Here is an 18,559-nt window from a genome sequence, read left to right as displayed (position 1 = left end):
CTATTTGCGGTTCTTTCATATATATATATATATATATTCTTTAGACCTTTTTCATCTCGTACAATGATTTGTGATTTTTCTTTCATCAAATTTGACATAAATCTATGATATAACCTGAATTAACGCCCATGTTTGGGGAAATTAAGAAAATTACTATTAAATTGAAAGTAATGAATTATTTTTTAAAAAATATAACATCAGAATAAAGAGAGAGAGTAGGGGGGAAGGGACGTGGAGGGCGTTAACTTAAAAGAGAAATAGGAGAAATTCGAGGGCGAGAATAGTCCTAGAGAGGTTTTGGGAGAAAATGGTGGAATTAGAATGACAAATTTACAAAATTGTTATTTTTCCGTGAAATAAGAGGAAGGATAATTTTGAAAATTGAATGTTTTACCAAAAAGGTCATTCTCCCATTTGTAATTGTATAGATAATTTAGCTTACTAGACAATTTCTTGTCGTTTGCTATTTCACAAAAGCCCAATGAGATTTCCTTCAGGCCCATTTCTTGGCCCACAACTACCTCCTCCTTTTAGGGCGGTTGATGGGCCCAATGCTATAGTCTAGAGAACCGAGAAGGGCTGGGATACTCTGTGATGAACAGTTTTAAATTTTAATGGCCGAAGTATCCAAAAAAGAAAGAAAGAAAGAAAGAAAGAAAGAAAGAAAGAAAGAAAGAAAAGCAGTTTTGATGGCCTCATCAAACTTTGACCCAATGTTTCATGTTCAGGGCCAGGTAGGTAAGATAGAACATCAGTGTTTCTTTATTGTCTGTTGATAATTTCATTGACGCAAGACGCCTTTTCTTCTGAATACGGGGATGCCGGCTCCTTCACATGCTCGTGTTGCCCGTGAGTTTTCGAGAAACTACGACGATGCTATTAGAGTTACGTCTAGTAGCAACCTTTTCCCGGGTAGAAATCTTCTTCACATATATGATCCCACCTCATAGATGTGTACTTCGAACTATATCATATTTTTTTCCACACTTTGCCCAAAGATGATTGGGATATCATTAGAATCTAACCGCAGATTATATGACGAATAATAAAAGTCAGTACCTGGTCATAAGAAAATCTTTTGTTTGTTATTATATAAACACGGGCCCCACGTGATTTCACAAAATTTTTTAATTATACTTTACTTATCTTCAATTCAACAATACAATTATTACTTTTTCATTTTTTTAAATTTTATTTCACCATTCAATTTAATTTTTAATATTAAATTCTCTCTACTATTCATTCCACAATTTAACCACACAATCATTATTTTTTCACGCGGTTGTATTTTGTTTTAGAGTTGAGTTGAGTTGAATTTTGGTTTTAATTGATTTGTAATGATTGTGTTGTTGAATTATGAGAAAAATGTGAAAAAGTAATGAATTGTTGAGATAAAATAATGATTGTGTTGTTAAATTGTGAAAAAAGTAATGAATAGTTGAGAGAATTTAGTATTAAAAATTGAATTGAGTGGTTAAAAAAATTGAAGAAAAAAAGAGAAAAATAATAATTGTGTTATTAAATTGAAGATAAGTGAAATTAAGTTGAATAGAGTTAAAAAAATTTGTGAAATCAAACAGTCCCTGACTATGATTTTGTGATTCGGCCGGCAGGTAAAGTTTCAAAAGATGAGAGATACGTTCGTGTTAGATCATGAGCACACATGAACCGCTAGATTTTAGAAATGACTAAATCCTGAGTATCGTCTTCGTGCTACTCAAAATCAATTAATTATTGATGAGAAGTACCCCTCTCAAAACCTTAACCCCTGATCTCAGGACCAAAGTTTATCGGATGGCCACGAGGCCACCCGAGTGTTCGGTTCAATCAATTGACAGTTAATCTTTCTATGGTAGGTGGGGACTTCTGTTGCCCGACAGTTGCTCAACTGTTCAACGGAATTTAAGGTGGTGGCTAATAATTAATTACTAAGGTGATCGAGTACACCGTGTCGGCAGCAAAAAAAGATATGATTGTGAGAAGACATGCAATGAAAGCTATAATCATGTGACTCGACAGAAATTATCACAACTAGGTCAGCTCCGGCGGGCCCCCGGTGGGTCGGAAATTACGCAGGCTGATTCTATCAATCGAGATATTTTCTCGAACGGCTGAAGGTGGTGAGTTTACCTTGATCACGATGTGCTCTATCAAAAACTCAAAATGCGAAAATTGAGGGACACGTTGATGGATGGTCAGTATTATTATATGGAGGAACCTTTACTTATATTTATAGAATATAAGTATATATATAAAAAATAGGGAAAGAAATCGCCGACAAATCTTCAACAGTTATCAGTCATCGAGATCTAGGGCTCGTGTTGCCTTCAATGGAGGACACACATCACATGTTCCCGATATAATGTCATATATTATTATTACTTAATAATTAGGGTTGATAAAGAGATAGAAGGATACGAAAACTGATTGACGAAAACCTTTCCTTTTACGTGGGGCTTCGGGTCTTGGCCAACATGGATCATCAGGGGCATTACTTAACGTTAACCTTTGGTTGGAGTTGCACGTCACGTTGCATCGCATGTGACCGTGTTGTTGGTACGTAGATTGCTCGTATGGACTGGGTTTCAACTTGGATCTCATGATATGTCTGGATTGGTTCAAATGTTGATAACATGTGGATTTACATGTTTTACTTTCAACATCAGTCGGGTTGACAATAGATTCTTATAAATCATCGCTTAGATGACTTATAAGATCAGATCAAGTTGGGTCAAGTCGTAGAAAAGAAATTTCAGTGAACACGACATAATTGTCAAACGTAGACACCTTGTTTGATTTTAGAGTTTATTTTTAATTTTACTCCACTTAACTCTACCTATCTTTAATTTAACAATATAATTATTATTTTTTATTTTTCTTTAATTTTTTAACTATTCAATTTAATTTTTAATACTAAATTTTCTTAACTATTCATTATTTTTTCCACAATTTAATAACGCAATCATTATTTTCTCTCAATTATTTCCACTTTATTTTTTCACACTTTTTCTCATAATTCAATAATGCAATCATTACAACTCAATTAATATATATATATATATATATAATTAGAATAGAGTTAGCTCAACTTTAATCCCAAATAAGACTAGTTATGGACAACACATAATTACTTAATTAATCAAGGCCTTTTGACGTAGAAAAACAAGCGTGCGTAGAATAGAAGATTAGTATGTGTGAACTAATTTTTTTTGTGTGGATACACGGTCGCATATCATAATAACACGTGGCCAATTTTTTATATTATGTTTCTTTTCTTTCTGTATACTATGAGATGTGTTTGCAAGAAGGTTTTTTTAATTTTATTTTATAGGATCTCTATAATTTAAACTTCAAAAGGCACTAATCAATGGTTAGGTTTTGCTATCTAGGACATAATTAAAATGAACAACCTAGACTGTACCATAATACCCTAATAATTTTCCTAGACATCAAAGTTTTGCCACATTTTGCAAAAATTAACGCGGACTTTAGCAATAACCTAGAGAAAATTAATGTTAACTTCGTTGTAAAATTTATTAATAAAGAATAAATTTAGAATAAAAAGACCAATTACGCTGTCAAATTTCACCTGGTTTCTACCCGTATTTCACCCAAAAAAAGATCTGTCAATTTTTCCTCTTGTCCCCTAAAACCATCGATATCATTGAAAAATCAAAACATATATAGAGAATTAACTCCTGAATCTTACAAGCCACAACGACCTTCATTTAATAGAAGCATATGCAGGTATATCATCCAGCGAAGATGTATATATATATATATATATTATTTATTTTATATGCCAGGACGAGTCAACCTAATTGTGACCTCTAAAGGAGCATGCCATTAAACTAAAACCCGATTAGGTATTTGGCCTCATGCAATATTTGTAGGGTTACCCAGAGTTCCCCATTTAAGGATCATGGAAAATGGCAAAAATGGCATGCAATGATTGGGTAAGCACATCATTCTTACTAATTATTCAATAAAACGACCAACTATATAATTGGTACTACAAGGCAAACTTATTAATATATTCTAATGTCAAGAATCATCATTATTCATTAGGCTGGTTCTTGTTTATGTACATATGCATATATATATATATACATATTTCTTTCAATATATATATGTATTATGTATGTTGCATATTCTCTACGGTTTTATGTAATCAGCTCAGTTGCTTTTTATTTTACATTCAATCATAGGGCTCAAATAAGAAATTAACTAATCAGAAACTAGATCCCAATTCATCACCCATTATTAAATATAGGGCACTCTTATTTTATATCTACTTGTGTACATATATAATTATTACAAATGATATATTAAAATTTTAAATTTAATCCATATAAAATAAAATAAAATAAAATCTTATATGTAGAACTGGGCGACAAGCCGACATTGTAGCCAAAACTAGACAAGTGTCTTTTTTGAATGTTTTCTTATTGGCATGGTTACGTGGGTGCACACGTAAAGCAAATCTACAATGATAAGGAGGAGGGACGATTAATTAGGGCACTTTTGGAATAAAGATATCTTGTCTATTATATGTATATATATATGATTAATAAATTAAAACCACATTATAAATTATATTATTGGCTTTGCTGTTTCCCATTGATCATCCTTATTATAACTTTAGTCGCATCTCGAAGGTCTATAAATATATACTATATAGTCCCAGGAATGGTAATGGATTATGTAAGCGCATGTTTAATTACTTTTAACAATTTTCCCTAATGTAAATTAAATAGTCCATCACCTAATTTGAACGGGTCGAGATTAGTTATATTTGGGATAGTGAGTTCACATGCGGTCTCATGAAACTGTTTAGTTGATTCACCGAATAATATATGAAATGAATCGTAATTTTTTTTTGTGGTTACAAGTTAAAATGAATCAAATTTCATGTATGGCGCAGTATGCCAGTTACTTTTTTGACTAACGTTAACACATGGAAAGCACATTAAGCAGAAGTCCTAAAATGAAGCTTTAGGTATGAACATGAACAATTGAAAGGAGAATATTAGCACATCAAACATTTTTTGACAAATACATTATTAAATTATCATCTTTCTGGTGAAAAGTAAATGCTTTTATTATAAAAAAAAATCGTTCCTTTTTCTTTCTTTTTTTTAATATTGCACAAATATATATTTAATTGATTATTTTATGGAATTTCTCAGAGGAGTTTCGGTCACTTTCCAGCAAAGGAGTCCCGGGAGGGCAATCAATACTTGATGGAACAGCTTTGGTGCTGGCGATGGCGATGATGCCATCCATAGACTGAGAAAACCATTATTGCCTTGCTGAGTGTGAAAATGATCGATCAAAATGAAAAAGGAAAGGAAAGAAAAGAAAAGCTAGCGAACATGATAATATGAAAATAGACAACATTTACCGATCGATTAGATTTACTATATGCTTGAAGTGATGATTCAGTTTTATCAGTCTTGTCGCATAAAATACACATACGAAGTATATATGTGCAGTAGACATCGAATTTCAAAAATCATGAGAAAAGATTGAATGAACCTGCACATATAATTATAAAGTTGTTGTTAACTCATAATAAAGAGACCATGATTATCGCATGTAAAAAAAATTCGGTCAACCTGAAAATCTTTGGCCAAAGGACTTCCCTAGAAAGTACCCTCCAACCCCATCATTTAGTAGGCCCACATTCCACAATTTCAGCCAACAATTGAATAAAGAGTAGACTATTAAAGAAAAGGACCAATTACCTACATATGTATATATATATATATATATCCACACACACATCTCATCATTCATGAATAGTCCTAGTCCACGCCCAATCATGGTAGCGTGGCTATAACGTCTATGTACTTTCATAGTCCACATTGAATCTTGGCCATCCGTTTGAGTAGACTAAGAGATCAACCTAAGATATGTTCCATTATTTTTTTTGATGAATAAGATATGTTCCATTATTGGTAGAAAGGAGTGTAATCTCTATCTCAACCCCTTTACGGGACTGATGGAATACATGCAATTTTCAATCAAATGGCCAATTAGGTTTTGGATGCATGTAAGTTCTTTATCTATGGATATGATCATCTACATGGTGCATATGTCATGATGTCGGATAAGTAAAAAGTATATAATAGTGGGAGCCTGCCCATTTTGGTCAATCTTATTATAAGGATATACGAACGACGGAATGTCCCGATAACTATCGGGGAGTTTATTGGTACGGGCATTAATTATTTCCGAGGGAACATGTCATGTATCCAATATTATCTTGAGTAGGAAGGAATGAGTCCCCCCTCCTAGAATGGTATGGGGAATGGGGATACATGTGATTAATTATTTTATTGCATGAATAGAATCTCACACAAAATCTCATCAAGTCATGCCAATCTTTATATAACTTCTCGACATGCAAGCTTCAAACTATATATTCCTAATGTCAACATAGGATGGGGAATATGCCCCCCTCATTTGCGCATGGCACATTACACAATTTTTCTAACCAAAAGGCATGCATGCACGTGTAATCATACGCACAATGACTTTCTCGTTCAGATCTGATACGTATTCGATAATCTGTACGCATACGTGGATTGATTACGATCGGCTATAAAACGTGCTATGCGGAGCACACAATTTTCCGCTCACATGGTTGACTTGGATGGATGTAATCACTTAGGATCTGATACATGCTAGATTCTCTATGTATAGGTAGATTGATTAAGATCGGTTATGGAGCGAGTGCAGTAGCAAGCATCCGGATCACGCGATTGATATGAATAAATGTAAACACCTGGTGTAACCGGAGCATGCATTTTAGCTCATGCGGTTGACTTAATTGGACGGGATGTAATCGCCCAAGATCCGATACATGCGCGGTATTGTATATGTGTACGTAGATTGATTGGTGATCGGTTATGCAACGAGCAAAGTAGCGAACATTCGGATCACGCGATTGATATGAATGGACGTAAACACCGGGTGCAGGCAACAGCCAAAAAAGGTGGTGGGGCCAATAGCCAACTTGGAGAGAGGGGAGGGAGAAGTTGAGGGGGGTCTGACTTTCATGGGGAAATCCACAATTACAATGAGAAAGAGTGGGAGGGAGGATGGGGCCACAGGGACATCACGTGGAGTGTGACCCACCGGTCCCCTTAAAGACAAAGCATCTCACGAGAGGCCCCCGCTCCCTCTCTCCCTTTGAACTTGTCTTTAGAAAACTTTTCTACCTCATCATCATCATCATCATCTCCCTCTCTCTCTCTCTCTCTCTCTATCGATTCCTTTCTTTGTCTACACGCCTCTCTCTCTCTCTCTCTCTCTCTCTCTCTCTCTAATCACAACCGAAATCAACTGAATTAAAAGACAGCAATCCACGTGAGCTAACGTCCAGCCCTCCCTGTTCCAGCCACCCCTCAGATGATTGATTCTCGGTACATGTACAGTGCTTTCTTTCCATTCCATTTCATTTCATCCGGTCGATCAAGTATTGGTTGTGAGCATCATTCATGCCTTTCGTATTTTGTTGTAACAATTGCACCAACCAGGAATCGTTCCATTGGGTTCTTCCCCAGACCGGACCGCGGTCGACTATATGGAACATAGCAAATCAAGTTGATAATTGAAATATGTATTTGGCTTTTGAAGGATCGATGCAAATACGATGCTGAGCCTGACCCACCAAATTACCGTACAGGCTACTTGATGACTTCCAAATAGAGATGATGATAATGCGTCGCGCTCCCCTTTTAGAGTGTTTTTGACTTGTCAGCAGTGAAGCTTCTTGGATGCTTCATGAATAAATAAATAAATAAATAAAAATAAACAAAATTAATAAATGAATAAATATTTGGAAATACTATATTTGTAGTAAACCATGCATATATTACATAAGTGGGATTTGGTCTCTGTTGAAAAAGAACCCTTTTGAATCGTGACAATTAATTGCATATTAATTAGTGAAGATAAACACAAAGGATTAAGGGCCAACAATAATTAAAATGAGTTGTTGTATTATACCAAGTGTTTGAATAATATATTGCATCACGTCGAAGACGAGATATATATGTTTAGCTTGTTTTCTGCGACATTTCAAGATAGTACTGAGGGTATCGATTGATCAAACAAAGTCGAAGCGCGTATAAATGTTTATATTAATTAAGCTTATCTGCGTATTAGACCATCTTATTATGATATTGTCGGAATTAAAAAGGTGCAGAGAATTTGAAGCTGACTTCGTAGCTAAGGAAAAGAATCTAATAAGTATGAAATCACAAAAGGAGGCAGAAATTAAGAAACAGTCAAACAATAAATAAATATCGACTTTCCTCATTCACATATATATATATATATATAGTTAAAAATTTACAAATTTTTGCCTAAAAATATAAAAGGGCAAAAAAGAAAGAGAAGCATTAATTCATATTGGTCCGACCTGCCCTAATACTTACTATTCCTTTCTGCAAGTAATTACACTAATCAGCTTTCGCTAAACCACGCCCCCTTATGTGAAAAAAACATAGGGTTAAGGCTGGTTCTCTATCGATATTCGTCGATCTTCCTTTTGTTTCTAAAGGCTAATTTACGCACGGCTTTTAATCAACAGGCCGCGGAAGGATTATTAAAGGGATTATAAAAGTGAGCCTTGGGAGCCATCGAAAACGGGCTCTTGGAACCGGCGCCGTCCCCGACGCCGCTGCCCATCCTCTCGCATGACGGGCACATGGTCAGGGTCGCTGCCGGCATGTGCATGTAGAAGGGCTGGGCCAGTTTCAGCGCCTTCAGCTCCTGGAGCTCCTTCTGCAGCCTCCTGTTCTCGTCGGTCAGCGTCTCGCAGCACTTCTTCAGGAACTCGCAGTCCACTTCCGTCTGCTTGAGCTTCGTCCTGGATACAAATGATCGATCTATGAGCACGGGCACGGTCATTTGCTATGTCGTAATGAATAATAAGGTCGGGTAGATAAATCTATGTGCCGAGGTTTTGTGTTGCGGATGAAGTGGTCGAAAAGGATATATGATAATAAAAGGTTTTGTGGGTATATATAAATGCCAAAAGGTGATAAAAACCAAAATCTGCTTTGATGTACTTGTACCTTGAGCTTTTGGTGAAGGTATCTTTGGGTTGAAAAAAAAAACTGTGATTTTACTTTTGAAAATAATAACCCAAAAAAAAATTGCCATGTTCTTTAGAAGGTTTTTTTTTTCCCAATTTCTGATTACTAAAAATATATTATTTAACTTAAAAATGAATATATATATATATATATATAATTGTGGAGGATTAATGAGTGAATAATTATGGTTAATTACCTGGCTCTCCTATTTTGGAACCAAACTTCAACTTGACGAGGCCGCAGGTTTAACTGCCTTGCCAGAGCTTGCTTTTGCTTCTGTTTTTAACACCCAACAAGACCAAATAATTACACAACTGATCAGTCAAGAGCTGAACATATAATATTGATATACAAAGTCAAATATATATCCATGGTCTCTTGGGACGTATGGTATTATCCGAGTTTCGGGTATGAATGGAACCATCGGATATCACATATGGATCGATCGGTCGTAAAAATATAGCGATCTATCGATTTAATAATGGACTCCGACAAAAATAAGAGTACTTACGGGGTTGAGAGTGCTATGCTGCTTGAAGCTCTCCTCTAGGAGAGCAGACTGCTCCTTGGTGAGCCTAAGCTTCTTCCTGGCATTAACCCCATCGACATCGTCCTCATCGCTGACCTTCGACGAGACCCGCTCAGCCTCCATCTCCTCACTGCTGAGGTCCCTCTCACGCTTCACCCTCGGGCTCGAGAACGACGAGACCGTGCTGTGGGGGGATGCCTGCCGCCCGTACGACTCCGTGGGCCCCGTCGAGTAGTCCTCGCAGGGGACCACAACCTTGTTCCTGGTCGGCTCGGCCTTCTGCGGGACCCCGACGATGTAGCTATCCCCCGACAGGCCAAGGGTCAGGTTCGGTTCGATGAAGCTCCCCTTGACGGTGCCTGGCTTGTGGAGCTCGGTCTTCGGGGCTGGCTCAGTCGCAGCGGAGGAGAAGCCTAGCCCGAGAACGAGGCCGGTGTTGCATAAGTCATCGATACCCATCCGGAAATTGTATATGCAAGATTATCTAGCTGGGGAAGAGGATAATATGAACTACTAAGGATCTATGCTAGGGTTTGAATATATGAGGAGAGGAAATTATAGAGGTTTAAGTGAGAGGAAAGAAAGAGTTTTGTCGTAGGAAATGGGGAAAATGGGGTCTAAATAGGAAGAGGAGAATGAAGACCAGACTTTTTTTTTTTTTGGGCTTTGGGGGGGAGAAGAGTTGGGTGTGGGTGGGTGGGTGTGATTATTATTAATCAAACGAATGAATGACTATGCGGACGAATCTTGACATGATTTGTTGGAAAAATATGATATCTGGTGAAATTTTTTGGTGATCCTTTCTACTGTGCATTACAATAAAGTTAAGAATTAAATTCTACAGAACGAATGGTATAGAGTGAATCTGCAATACGAAAAGATACGAATATCATACTTATTCTTCAAAATCATTTCGACAGTGTGGAAAAATCATTTAAAATTCTTTTTTGATTACTTTTTTTTTCCTTTTTTTTTTAATGTCCATTTCTCACTGCATAGGTTGACCATCTGAACCCCACTAGGGTTATATTGTCCCATTAATTTTAACAACAGAACAAACTAGAGAGACCGATATCATGTATATCTTCTTCTACTCCATATTTAATACGTGTTATATGCACATGACAATCAATTAATGTAGAGAGGCATACATATATGTATATATATAAAGAGAATTTTAAAGTATATATATTATATAATGAATGAGTAATATCATACGTGGGCTCACAGATGGGGCGGGGTTGGGGGCAGTGGGAAACAACATCAAGAGAATGATTCCCTCACCCTTTGCCACCCATTAACGTACAAAATTAACTATTCCGAAATAAAAACTATTTTTTTCTTTCCCAAGGCTGTTTTCTTGAGAGCATATGATTTCTTTTCACTTTTGCTCTACATTTTTCAATTATTGGGCCACTTTTGTCTGTTCAATCCTTTTTTTCTTTATCTTTTTTATTTTTTTGTCTCAGTCTCAGCTACCCCTGTAAATTAGCATAGAAAGGAAAGAAGCAAAGATTGGGAAAGAAAATAAAAAGCTTATATTGCTTTCTTTTTTCTTTTTTCTTTTTTTTCCCGGTAGAAAAGCTTATATTGCTTTAGTGATATATACGCTTTTACATCACTACACGAGTGTACATGCACTATACGAGTGTATGATTTACATCGCGTACTTTTTTTTGATGTCGGAACATTGACGTTTCATGTTCATGGATGAGTGCAATAGAAATGAATAATGATATGTCATGTATATAACCATGCAATACTCCTATATATACATTGTGCATTCTAATCGCTCCGGTAGTGCAATTATTACAGCATAAAATTTGGTCGAATACTGTTATTGAGCAGGACAGGCTCATAATTTCCATCCCAGTCAAGAGAAGAAAGGAACCTTGCGAGAATAATAAGAAGTTGATTGTAATGACAACATATGTAGGAATAAGGGGCAGGTAATTGGGACAAAGAAAGGAATATGCATAATACTAGAAAGGGGAAAAGGAGATAATCCAAGAGGAGGGTAATAAGTAGTGGGGGGAGGCTTTAATTAGTTGATGAGTGTGATGAGAGGATTATCATTGGAGGGACATGACACATAGTTCTATTTATGACAGACCACATGAACTGTCCCCCACTTCCCTTGCCTGGTTAAACTTGGTAGAGATGGGCTCATGTCACCTTGCTCCACCCATGTTAAATTCAATCTCTTTATTAATTGAGCGGCTGTGGGTAGTTTATTTCTTTAGCTTATGAACATAGTAGCTTGTAAATTCCCTTGTTCTCATTCATCCTTGAAAGAAAATAACAATAAATAAATAAAGCAAAAATAAAGAAAGATATTAGTTCAATAATAAAACAATCACGAGTAGTTTTGTTCATACATCGGGTGCTTTTATAAATAATTTATCGATGTAATACTTATAATTATCAGATATATATATATGTGTGTGTGTGTGTGTGAATTGATGCCCAATTGATATTGTCGGTTCTCCTAAATAGAATTTAGTTTGTGATTCTCATTGTTTTCATTCCGTTCACTTTCAGATGGAAAAGGAAAAAAAAAAAAAAAGATGACATTGAAAGGGTGAAACATAAGTTTACTTAATCATGCTTAGCGTGACTTACAAATAGGTAGCTTCAGCCTTCAAATGTCAAGTTGATGGTAAGCTTACGATAGTCATTATATGCGGCGGATATATGTATTTGTCACGGTTAACATGTACGCAAAGTATGTATCGGACCGTGTAGCATGATTAGTTCGATCACGCCATCAATACAAAGGGGGCCGGAGGGAGGGAAAAATATAGACAAGAAAAGTAGGTGGAAGAGGAAACAGAGATGAAGTTTCAAAGGGGAGGAATGATAATGGAGAGGAATATGATTCATCAACTAAGAATCCGGTCCGGATCTTTGCTTAATTAGAAAGATGATGTTGGGAGAAGAAGTCGACCATGTCCTACTGAAATTATATATCTTTCCATTACACATACATACATATTTGCAAAGATCATTCAATAATGATTTGTCGGCTATGGCTGATGAGAAGTTAGGTCACCCATAAAGCATGATAAAAGCCCACCAATTATACACACATATATCTAAAAATAATGCAGAATATGTAATGGTAATGCAAAAATAAAGACAAATATGGGCAACATACATCAGCCGCGCAGCTTGCTTCCCATCCTATAATTAACTACTGATATTAATACATCCGAGCCAACCCCCCTCTAGAAATATTGTCTAAATTCTACACTTTCATATTCTTTTTTGGGAGATTTTTTTTATATTTTATTATCTGATATGATAAGATGTCTATGGTATTAGACTAATTGTTTTATGAGTACATGGACTCATATATATCCAAATTACAAGTTTAAGTTGATAGGATGATCATATCACCGTCAAATAGGAGAGTTTCGACTGTAATATATAATTGGACAGAATTAATAAAGGGTGCATGCACGCAATCCTAAGTTTTATGATTTTCTTGAATAACAATTTTTTTGTTCGCCCAGAAAAGCATGAAAGACCGGCAGCTACGATACGTGTGACACTACCTCTTTTGCGCCCCGCCACCGCCCCCCCGGGGAAGAATGGAAATTTTCTATACGTTCTGTGTGAATAGATAAAATTTGAACGACTTCGGTAATTAGATTATAAATAAACCCATTAATTGATAATTAAAGCTAATTGGGATATCTATTTAGGACTTTTTTGGTGGCGAAGGTTGAACATAATTGTTGAGAGTTAAAGAATGAATTAAGTCTCACATCGGAAATATAAGAGGAATTCCACAAGTTTATTAGAGATTGAGTACCATAACCTATCAGCTCGAACTTTTAGGTTGGACATGACCCCAATCGCTTTTAAGTCTAGTGATATTTTACATAGTATTAGAGCAAGCTACGCTTTCGCGCACACGTGTGGGCTCACACCATGCCAAGTCTAGTTTCGAGACAGCCAAATTGCGTCTCATCTTAGTCCGACCCAAGTGTAACCTCATTATCAATTATCCCCCATCCTCTCACCCGAGGTGTAAGAAGAATTCCACCTCGTGATTAAATCCCGAGCACGGAAGTCCAGTCCCAACTCATAGTCAGTTCTTGAGAGCAGGTGTTCAAGTCCACGTGGCACGTGTATGTGAAGCATCAAAGCCACACGTTGCCACGTGAGGGTGGATATTGTGACATTATCCCACACGAAAAAACTAAAAAGAAATCTACAAGTTTATAAGTAATTAAGTACCACAACCTATCAGCTTGAGCTTTTTGGTTGAGGATGGGTCCAATTGCTTATAGGCCCAGTAGAATTTTACAATAATATCATAATCCTTACATACAATTCGGGATTAGTCTAATGAAGCCTCGGGTATATATCATCAAATAACAAATATAAATGGAAGATATGTGGTGATTTGCATGCAACTTTTTCTTTGGAACTATATAAGACAATGGAAAATTTTAATGATTATAATCAAGTAACTAATATAACACCCCCGGAAAAAAAAAAACAGAGTTTGATCAATATATATAACATTGCAGTCGTCAATATTAATTTTAACTTTTCCTAAGAATTATTTCAAGATTATATACCTACTAAAAGGATAAATAAAAAGAGACCTTATATGCCTACAAACCTACTTTAATTTTCTTTTCTCTCAAATATTCCTTTTTTACAAGACTTCTAATAAAAGTCAAATAAATTTTCTATGTGTATCTACATACATATTTAGACGATAGACATAATATATATATATATATATATATATGTATATATTGTACGTAAAAATATTCTCTTTAAATGATCATATGTATAAATAGATAAGACCCATATAAACATTCGCACCCATGTACATATTAACTATATAATATTATTTGTCTTTGTGGCTGTGTCGACAAAATCAATCGCTTGATTAGTCAAAAACAAATGTTACTTGGTCATCAATGAGACCATCATTAAAAGACAATATTGACTCATATATCTCTTTTAATAATTACAACTCCATATGCCCTTTCACATTTAAAATTCCATTTCTTTAGGGGCTCCTTGGGACAGTGTGATACATGTCAGGATGTGTTTTGTTTTGCAATTGATAATTTTGACCTAATCTTTGATTGGATGTACTAATTATTTGCTGCAAATTATTAATTAATTTGTTAATTAATTAAATAATTGGAAAGTGCTAGAGGGCATATATAACTGGAATTTCAAAAGGGGAGGATTATCCGAAGCTTTTGTCTGCCAGTGGCTGAATACCAAAACCACAATTGGGTAGATCAGATGGCTATTGTTCTTGGAACAGAAGTTGATAGACATTTGACTTTGACACATTTGACAAAGATTGAAATCACCCAAAGACAGTAATCTGTAGAGAATATAGCATATGGTATAATATATATATATATATATATTTGAGGTATCCTCCCCAACTTTTGCTTTATGATATGATTAGGAATAATTACTTGTACATCTGAACTAATTCATTCAAAGTCATTATTAGAGGAATAATTCCCCTGAAGTTGACCTTAGGTGATGCTCTAGAATAATTAGTATCGATCGCTAGAATAAAACAATAATTAAGTTAAATATTGCCCATAAAGTGAGAAACATGGTGGAGTGCAATGGGTGTACACCCTCACTTGGTAATCAATATTTCAAGTTTAATTCTCCCGGTGGAACTATTGTATACCATTTATTAATTATTAAGATTTATTTTCATTGTATTAGACCAATTAATTTCCTTTGTAATAAAAAAAATACCATCCTTAATGCGATTATATTGAAATTGTTTTCACTATTCAAAAGAAATTATCTTAAAATTATTCTCATCGTTTATTTTTTGAAGTTATAAATGAAAGTTTGTGAATTAAGAAAAACATAAAAATATACACAAAAATGCTAAATTCCCTTTAAAAAATGTGCGTAATTATTCTTATAATACTTATTTAAATAAAATATCATTGGATGGTGATAAAATTACATCTCATGCTATAGTGAGTAGTTAGGTGAATAATTAGGTGGATTTCTGATTGAAAACTATGGTATCATATGCCATTCAAATTTAGCAAGAGATCTTTAAGTTGATCCTGATTAATTAATCGTAGTACTATATATATATATATATATATATATATATATATATATATGGCCTTCTTTTTTTATCTAGTTACTAATATATACTTGAACCGAATTACATAGTACAAGTTGACAGAAAGCCAAAAGCATGGATTAGTGGGGGTTATAATGTCAACATGGCAGCATCCTTATCTCTCTCTCTCTCTGTATATATCATTTTCCTCGTAGCAACAGTTACATTAAATATGGGAAAATCATTTTCTGCAGAAAATCTCCACCCGGCGAACTGCGAAATGCCGAATGTGTGGGGTGAATTAATTGCCATTGAGTTTATTAAAAATTGCAAGCTATGTCATTGTCTTGCCTTTCAGCAGGTTATTCGGCAGAAATAGAAGCCCTCATTATATGATTACCACCATGATTATTATGTTTGAGCTTACATATATTCGACCAGCTATAGTGGTCGAAAACAGGTATTTACACCATCTGTTGATTGGAAACCTTCAAAGAAGCATTTGGATCGTGCCAGGAATTACCTACTAATTAATTGACCACAAATCGTTGGTACGATGGGACAATTACGGGTACCAACTGCCAGCATGGTATTTCTCAAATCAGGCATGCGATAAGAATAGTTACAAGAACGTGGATTTAGTACAGTAGGAGTACCTTGATTCGCTCCATAGAACCATGAGATATATCTCTCATTTAATATTCATCAGCGGGCTGCCGGTGCCAGCTCTTTATTTGCTCTTCCACTCTTCCATAACCGACGATACGAATGGTTATCAATTTCTTTTTATTTTCCCCCTTTTATTCCCGGAAATTATAGTTGCCTTGAAATATACTGCAACTCTCTATTATTGCTTTCAATTTTTTTTGCATGAGTCATCGTGAATAATTAGGTAGAAAGTTAGAAACTGTTGATACGGACGATTTATAATAATTTTCACATAACAGAGTTTGAATGATGCAACCGGAATTGACTGCATGCCAGCCGGGGCATGCATGGTGCAGTTGAAATTAAAAGATTAAGTATTGTTCTAGTTTGGATTACGTATAAATGTTAGTTCCGACGTACTATCATATGACATACGATTTGAGATAATTGTATGCTGATATCTCTTATATTTATTTATACATATTAAGCATTGTCAAAAACTCCCGATTTTTATGGGAACCATGTGCAATTCTCATTGCGCTTTCCAATTTTTATATATTATAATTAATTATAAGTTGTTTTACTTAACTAAAAACAAAAGGTGCATGTAAATTAAAATTTCTCAAAATATTATATATATTACATCAAAGTGGGGAGTGGAGCGGACACGTTTCTAGTATATATCATAAGCATATGATACTCTACAATAATTAGCATGAACAATACATGTATTAATTATTCATAATAAGTTAAATGCGGTAGAGTTAATTAATGTATCAATAGTACTGACAATTATTAAAATATTGTTATTATTACATATAAAAAAATTGGGGGGAATGGGTATATCGTATATGTCAACCTTGGAGCATCAAGTGGATAACAAGATGGAGCCCACCAATGATTTGGTATGATGGACATTTGATTCCGTGGGGGTTTGATGATTATGGAGCGTAGAATTTGGCAATGATGATGGACATGATAATTAGAAAAGTGGAAAATATTCTCTATATAAAGTTTTTTTAAAAAAATATTTATTTTCAGAAAAATAACTATCAAATACAAGATAGACTTTACATCAAGTATGTCATCGAATTACTTTTTACATCACATAAAACTTTGACTGTTGGAATGCACATATCAGGAGACCTTCTGTCTAATTTTCGTCAAGAACTGGATGAAATCGTCCAACGTGCATTATTTATTATTTGTTTTTCTCTCTTCCTTTATTTGAATTTCTTAATTATAAAGTGAATTCAAAACTTTTTATTTTTAAAAAATGACCCAAATTGTTCTATCTTTTCTCTTCTTTCTACACCATCTTCCTCTCCCTTCAGCTCCACCCCATTGCCACCAACCTCAATTTCCCCTCTTTAATTTTTTTCTTTTTCAATTTTTAAGCAATGATGCTGCAAATCGAAGCTTGTTGCTCTGATTCAAGGCACAGAGGGCTTTGATTGAAGCCCTTGTGTTGCAAATTGAAGCAGCAAACTCCGATCACAAGCTGCACTCCCTGGGAGGGCTTCAGTCGAACCAATTCCTCTTGGCCTCCACTTCTCACCGCCTCCTTCACGCCCCTTCCCACAATGCCACAAACACAATTGCCAAAAAATAATTCACAGTTTACACTATATTAAACTAGATTGTGATCAAAAGGGAATGGAAGGAAAGGGAATCAATCCTTCAAATGGGCATTGTGCCATGATTCATCACCTAAAACCTCTGTTTGTAAGACCTAACAACAATTAAGGACTGTATTGATCCAATTATTCGATAAGACCTACCACCACTAACACAAAGATAAAACCAAGAAGAATGTAATAGATTGAACCCAAAAAAAAGAAATTGAACATATGAGTAGAACGTCATCGTGGTCTTCTTGACCTTGGAAACAAAAGGCGTCGTCAGCGTCCTCTTGCTCCTTCGGTCTCTCAACGACACTCCCCACACTTGGACCAACTTCACATTAACATCGACAACCAACATTCTTCACTCACTAATACATACACATTGGATAAACATAAGAAGATTTTACAATTGACTCACAGAGACAGTGGGAGGAAAAGCAGGGGATGCCATTGTGAGGTAACGGAACATAGGAGATGCGGCGAGCTGGGGAAAGCTACTGAGTGTCATCGGGTTCCTTGATGGCGCAAATGTGAGGGTCTAATGAATGTGGGAAGGGGC

The 18,559-nt window shown here is 35.4% G+C and overlaps 1 protein-coding gene and 1 long non-coding RNA gene across 2 annotated transcripts; one reads left to right on the top strand and one right to left on the bottom strand.

The window, feature by feature from the left end:
• The first annotated feature begins 7,184 nt into the window (after positions 1–7,184).
• On the top strand, positions 7,185–7,827 carry LOC116209431. Its single transcript, XR_004157219.1, has 2 exons — positions 7,185–7,430; positions 7,645–7,827. It is a non-coding gene; the product is annotated as an uncharacterized LOC116209431 (long non-coding RNA).
• A 478-nt stretch (positions 7,828–8,305) lies between these two features.
• LOC116208705 (homeobox-leucine zipper protein HAT22-like) lies at positions 8,306–10,268 on the bottom strand. Its single transcript, XM_031542253.1, has 3 exons — positions 9,622–10,268; positions 9,307–9,386; positions 8,306–8,881 (listed from the first exon to the last, which is right to left on the bottom strand). The coding sequence occupies exons 1-3, from the start codon at positions 10,096–10,098 to the stop codon at positions 8,596–8,598; spliced, it is 843 nt and encodes a 280-aa protein (XP_031398113.1). The 5' UTR covers positions 10,099–10,268; the 3' UTR covers positions 8,306–8,595.
• Between the last annotated feature and the right edge of the window lie 8,291 nt (positions 10,269–18,559).

This window comes from Punica granatum, chromosome 5 (genome assembly GCF_007655135.1).
Source record: "Punica granatum isolate Tunisia-2019 chromosome 5, ASM765513v2, whole genome shotgun sequence".
Classification (NCBI taxonomy): Eukaryota; Viridiplantae; Streptophyta; class Magnoliopsida; order Myrtales; family Lythraceae; genus Punica; species Punica granatum.
This window is presented reverse-complemented; position numbering and strand designations above follow the sequence as displayed.